General features: G+C 34.3%; 1 protein-coding gene across 1 annotated transcript; it reads left to right on the top strand.

Moving 5' to 3' along the window:
* Positions 1 to 691: 691 nt before the first annotated feature.
* Positions 692 to 5,349, top strand: LOC115955175 (probable LRR receptor-like serine/threonine-protein kinase At3g47570). The gene is made up of 3 exons (XM_031073231.1): positions 692 to 3,437; positions 4,277 to 4,753; positions 5,144 to 5,349. Exons 1-2 carry the CDS (start codon positions 740 to 742, stop codon positions 4,750 to 4,752), a joined length of 3,174 nt encoding a protein of 1,057 aa, XP_030929091.1. The 5' UTR covers positions 692 to 739; the 3' UTR covers position 4,753; positions 5,144 to 5,349.
* The last annotated feature ends 1,491 nt before the right edge of the window (positions 5,350 to 6,840 follow it).

Consider the following 6,840-nt stretch of genomic DNA (forward strand, 5'->3'; position numbering starts at 1 on the left):
GTACCCTCACACAAATTCTTAATTTTCTAAAATATCCCTATCTTTTAGTTAAATAATTTTAAAATTAAAAAACACAAACAAGTTAAAAGAATAATTTACTGTTTTTAAGTTTTAGGTTTTTTCATTTATCTTCTCCATTCAGCCTAAAACTTAGGAAACTATCTCTATCTCATTTTTAAATATTATTCCAAATTATCTTACATATTTCTTAAAAAAAATACACACAATTATTAATATATCACTTTTAAATATTATAATATTAAATCAAATAAACACTTATCAAAATAAAAAAGAGTATTATTGCACTGCAGAAACGTGTGTGACAAGTTTGGTCTATATATTGATATTGATTGATTTGTTTTTATTAAAAAAAAGGAAGGAAAAGGGAAGGGTAATTTTCCACCGTGTTTGACACTGCAATCCTCTCTGTATCAAAATTTCGGGCGACATTACAGGCTTACAGTTGGTATACGTTTGAAATTTGATGTTGACGAATAATTAAAATCGGGAAGAGTCAAAAAGTGGAAATAAAACAAGTAGAAAGACTTTAAGGTCAAGTGAAATCTCCTCGTATAATGCCAATTGATATTTTGTTCACCTCTTAATTTTTTTTTTTTTGTTGTAGTTGTTGATATTTTGTTTCAATATAAATGCATAAGCCGTGTCCCTTGTTTATTAGCCTCCATTCTACCTGGTTCCTTATTTCACCAGCTTCTTGCTTTTCATTTTTCAAAACCAAATGACGCTTCACCAGACCAAAATTTGCGCATTTTGTTCTATTTACCTTCGTGTGATTCTTCTCTTTTCCGCAAGTAGTCTCCTCTGCCTGCAACCCGTGGCCATTACTGCCACCGCTCCAACAAACGAGACTGATCGTTTGGCTTTACTCAAATTCAAAGAACTTATACCTCATGATCCATATAAGATATTGAGTTCGTGGAATGGCTCTATGCACTTCTGCAATTGGCATGGAATCACATGCGGCCGTTGGCACCAAAGGGTCACAGGCTTGGACCTCCAGGGCTACAACTTAGGTGGATCTATATCACCTGCTATTGGAAACCTCTCCTTTCTTAGGTTCATCAACCTCCAAAATAACAGCTTCTATGGCAAAATTCCACAAGAATTCGGTCATTTGTTCCGACTGCAACGACTCTATCTCAACAATAACACGTTGGGAGGGGAAATACCATCTAACTTGTCCATCTGCTCCAATCTCAGATCAATACGTCTTCGTGTGAATAAGCTTACAGGGAAAATTCCAGAGGAGCTAGGCTCTTTAATGAGACTACAAGAACTTGCGATTTCCAAAAATAATTTGGCAGGAGGAATCCCACCTTCTCTAGGAAATCTTTCTTCGCTCAAATATTTCTATGTGGGGACCAATAATTTGGTGGGAAATATTCCAGATACCATATGCCAATTAAAAGGCTTAGTATGGTTCTCAATTGGGGAAAATAAATTGTCAGGTACAATCCCTTCCTCTCTTTATAATGTGTCTTCTCTCCAATTGATTGCAGTTACAAGCAACCAACTTAATGACACACTTCCAGCCAACATAGGCCTCACTCTTCCTAATCTCCAACATCTTCTATTTGGTGGAAATATGTTCTATGGACCAGTCCCTACTTCACTATGTAATGCAACTCAGCTTCAAAGAATTGGTTTAAGTGAAAACAATTTTCTAGGATCAGTTCCAACTAATTTGGGAAATCTGTTGGATCTTTCCGGGCTAAATTTGGGTAGCAATCATCTTGGAAAGAGTTTACATTTCTTAACATCTTTGACAAATTGTAGTAAACTTAAAATTTTGGATATTAGTGCAAACTATTTCGCAAGTGTTTTGCCTACTTCTATATCCAACTTGTCAACCCAACTCACTCAATTATATATAGGAGGCAATGGAATTTCTGGAACTATTCCTGCATCATTAGAGAATCTTGTTAACTTAATTGCTTTGGGCTTAGATTATAATTACTTCATCGGCATTGTTCCTACTAATTTTGGGAAGTTTCAAAAGATGCAATTATTAAATTTAAGAGTAAACAGATTGTCTGGAGAAATACCAACCATCATAGGCAACCTTACTCAGTTGTTTGAACTTGATTTAGATGAAAACAGATTTGAAGGAACTATACCTCCAACTATAGTAAACTGCCAAAATTTGCAATACCTGGGCATTTCACAAAATAACCTTGGTGGATCCATACCCAAACAGCTTATTGGTCCTTCTTCCCCTGCACTAATATCCCTCAATTTGTCACATAACTCGTTTACTGGCAAACTACCATTTGAAGTAGGTGATTTGAAACATATAAACAATTTGGATTTCTCTAACAATAATCTGTCTGGTGAAATTCCTACATCTATAGGAGATTGTTTGATGTTGGAACTCCTTGACCTGCATGGGAATTCCTTTGAAGGAGCAATACCATCATCTATGGCTTCTTTCAAAAGTCTTCAACTTCTAGATGTTTCACAAAATAACCTATCAGGATCCATTCCAAAGGGTTTAGAGAAGCTTCGTTATTTAGAAAATTTGAATCTTTCATTTAATAATTTTGAGGGTGAGTTACCAATTGAAGGAGTTTTCAAAAACTCAAGTGCGATATCATTGGCCGGAAATACTAAACTCTGTGGTGGTATACCAAAATTGCAGTTGCCAAAATGTCCCGTAGAGGTCAGGAAACCAAGAAAATCATTTGGCTACAAGCTAGCAATTGTAATTATTTCCATTGTTCTATTTTTATTTTTGTTTTCATCAATTCTTGTTATTTATTGGATGAAAAAATCAAAAAAGAAATCACCTTCTATGTTTTCAACAATGGACCTCCTTCCAAGTGTTTCATACCAAGACCTCTATCATGCAACTTGTGGATTTTCTCCGGATAATTTAATTGGATCTGGAAGTTTTAGCTCAGTATATAAAGGAACTCTTGATCAAGAAGAAAAACTAGTTGCTATAAAGGTCCTTAACCTTCAACACAAGGGAGCTTTCAAAAGTTTTATGGCCGAATGCAATGCATTACGAATTATTCGGCATCGGAATCATGTTAAGATATTAACATGTTGCTCTAGCACAGATTACAGTGGAAATCAATTCAAAGCTCTAGTCTTTGAATTTATGGCAAATGGGAGCTTAGATATTTGGCTGCATCCTGAACTAGACAATGAAAATCAATCAAGGAACTTGAGCCTTCTTCAAAGAATAAATGTTGCACTGGATGTGGCTTCTGCAATAGATTATCTTCACAACCATTCTGTGCAACCAATCATTCATTGTGATTTAAAGCCAAGCAACGTTCTCCTTGACAAAGACATGGTTGCTCATGTAAGCGATTTTGGCTTAACGAAGCTCCTCTCAATTGTTGATGATTCTTCTGAAAAGCAAACTAGCACAATTGGGATAAAGGGAACAATTGGTTATGCTGCTCCAGGTAATATCTTTACAATTCTGCTGGCTATATCCTTAAAGTCTTAAATATCTTTAAATTCTTTACAATTCTTTACAGATGTATTATTTTTGGCAATTACTGTACTACTATCAAAAGAGGATACTTAAAATCTCTCCCTATCTCTCTTAATTTGCACCGATAGAAGCGCTAAGACTGAGTGCTGACTATCCATTGACTAAGCTTTGTATATTTGTTTTTCAAGCATTTATTTCCCCAATACCATATGTTTGTGAAGACTGATGATAGCTTGTCAATTTTTTATAGCAAAATAAGTAGAGCTAGTCACAGACAAAACAGATCTGTGCTATATATAGTTTTGTGACATTTATTCATGTGTCCTGTACTGAACAAGTTGTCAACAGACAATTCAAGTAACGGACAACAATAAGAAGTTAGGAACTACGTTGATTATTATTATTATTATTATTTGCTTGAATAAAAGAATAAGAACCAAAAGTTTAGTTGAACATGGGAGCTGCCAAGTCATTCATACCTATGGTGTCCAACAAGTCCATACCAATTACAAAATATAATTTGATTAGATTATCCAAATCCAACCATTAACCATATTTTCCGTGCTACATATAAATCATCAATATTGCCTCCTTGACTCCTTCCAACAACCCTAAAGTAATTTTCTATTGTACAAATGATGAATGCTTCTAACTTGAAAATTTGAAATGATGGCTTCTATCTTCATGATCTTGTTTTCAATTTCTTTATGCTTTTTTAATGAATCAAATGAAATTTCAGTTGCATTAAATTCGAAATATCACTATGAACAACAACTGCAAAATTTCCTTACAAATCATAATTTGTAGAGTATGGCATGGGTGATAAGGCATCAATAGAAGGGGACATGTATAGCTATGGAATATTACTACTAGAGATGTTCATAGGAAAGAGACCAACTGATGAAATGTTTAAAGATGGTCTCAATCTCCACAATTTTGCTAAGTTGGGATTGCCAGAAAGAGTTGTTCAAATTGTAGACCCAATCCTTCTACCAAGAGAAGTTGATGTTGAGCCGACAGCAATAGTGGCAGCTAGAGAAGATAATAATGACAACGAAATTCAGGTAGACGAAGGAGCTCAAGGTATTGCAAACCTGTGTCAAATGGATGCCAATGTGCATAAGTGCTTAGTCTCAATCCTAGAGATTGGACTCGCTTGTTCCATAGAGTCACCAAAAGAAAGAATGAAGATGAAGGAAGTTACCAGCGAACTGCATATGATCAAAAAAGCCTTTCTTGGTTCTGGTATACTCCCTGGTGGACTTGGTAGAATCCAAGTTTAAGGTACTTTTATATATTTTTAAATTTGAATTTGCCTAAATAATAAAATCATCAATGACGGTCATCAGTTATCTCATAAAATTATTGAAGACCATTCTAAGAGTTATGAATTGACCATTTAAGTTATATTTCTTTTGATTCCTATTAATTCTGCATAAATGCAAGTGTGGACGTCTTTTATTATTTTGATAAATGATCTTAATTGTCAAATTAAATTTTCCGACTAACATTTTCACCTTTTAAGACCCACAACCTTATGAATGGTTCTTTCATATTCATTTATTTAAATGGTTTCATGCAGATGCAACTGTTGTTCATGTGTGTACATTCATTGTTTTTTCTTATATAGTCCTGGAAATAACGAATATAACTAACTTTTTCCTTGGACTGCAGAGCATGAAACTACCAAAACAGATCAATGAAACCTCTTTCATGTCCCTGTTGAGTATTTGCGTCATTGCGTGCTAGTTCATTCTCATTTGTAGAAACATTCAGGGAATGATTTCCTCAAGGTATTTTCCTCAAGGGAATGATAGTACAAGTGCATTGAACACTTCTACTACAGGTTCTGGGATGGTGTATATGTATTCACTATTTACTATTCAGCATAAAAAATATAAAGTATACTGTGTTGTGTACTTGTGTGTATGTATGGGTTTTGTGTTCTATTGATAATTTATAAAGTTGCTAAAAGCCTTTTTGTATTGGGAATATTGGTGACATGCTTTTATTTAAATTTGCATGCATCCAAGTTTCTCCAATCATAGATTTTTTTTATTAAAATAATTTGATAGTTTACAACAAATGAGAGAAGAGATTTGATCCTGATTCTCCTCATACAAAAAATGGAGGCAATTCCATTGAATATAAAGCTCTTGGCGCTTCAAACATAGTTATTGAGGCATTTGAACCAAATGAAAGGGAGAAAATGGAATAAGAAAACTGAAAGAAGAATTTAGACCATGTCGAGTGATTTTAGATGAATTAAATCAACTTTTGCACATTGAGGAATTAAATGATCAAATTCAGTTTCCAGTTATTTTATTACAGTAAAATATGTTTCCAAATAACCAATAATGCGATAAAGATTGACACAGCTATTTGGATAACAATGTGAAATTGAAAAACTATGGACGTATCCAAGGAGAAAAAAATTAAGTAAAATTCTTACATTATTTGTGCTACATTAGTCAATGTAACCATTGGTTTGATTTTAATTGGGCTTTTAAGATATTACAGTTGAAAAACTATATCTAAATTTTACACAAACACAAAAGGCTATCTGAAAGGAAGGTTATATTAATATAGAAGAAATTTATATCTTCATTCACCGATTCTTTTACAAAAAATAGCATCTCTTATATATATCGCGAAAGTGAGATGCAAGAATATAGAAACTAAAGTAGTCATGTAGTAGTGTAGTACATTAGATGTTTTAGATAAGGAGCAATGTAATCATGAGGAGAAAGAAAATAAAAGAAGAAAAATTACATTGATAAACAAAGAAAAGATAGATACATGGTGACATGGTGTGTCCCGACAAGTTGTATGAAGTTCACAATTCTAACTCACAGGTCACTTTCCAAAGTCTTGCAAAGAAAGTCGATGCCTTGTAGCGGTGGGTTTTATCATCGGGTTGCACTACTTCATTAATTATTAGCTTCACTTTATTTGATTGCTCCCAAACTAAATAACAGGCTTGACAGCAGCAGTTCGACTCAAAGACTTTTTAACACCCCATAATGGGCAAGACTTTTGTCCTACTTTACAAGACGCGTAATGAAAATCTCGTTGGCATTAGAAGTATTTCATTTTAAATTCCATATTGTATATCATATGTCTTATTATTATTGATACGCTCGATCAAATTATCATCGTCCATGCATGGCTAGTTATGGACGACCTAAACAGTATCGTCCTGAAGGAAAAGACCGTCGTTCAAGGACGGGAGAACTCATTTCTACTCCTCGAGGAGCCGTTACAAAACATTAATCAACCTTCAGACCGTTGGGAAGGGCAGCTCATCATTAACACCCCGCAAGGGCGTTACCAGGCAAGAATAAAGCATCCATCAAGACTCCACCAACGGC

This window comes from Quercus lobata, chromosome 8, assembly GCF_001633185.2.
Source record: "Quercus lobata isolate SW786 chromosome 8, ValleyOak3.0 Primary Assembly, whole genome shotgun sequence".
In the NCBI taxonomy this organism is placed as follows: Eukaryota; Viridiplantae; Streptophyta; class Magnoliopsida; order Fagales; family Fagaceae; genus Quercus; species Quercus lobata.

Excerpts from the sequence above, each read along its gene's own strand:
- LOC115955175 (XM_031073231.1), top strand. The coding sequence starts at position 740 with ATGACGCTTCACCAGACCAAAATTTGCGCATTTTGTTCTATTTACCTT. Across the intron at positions 3,438-4,276 it reads AATTGGTTATGCTGCTCCAG|AGTATGGCATGGGTGATAAG; the intron begins GTAATATCTTTA and ends CATAATTTGTAG.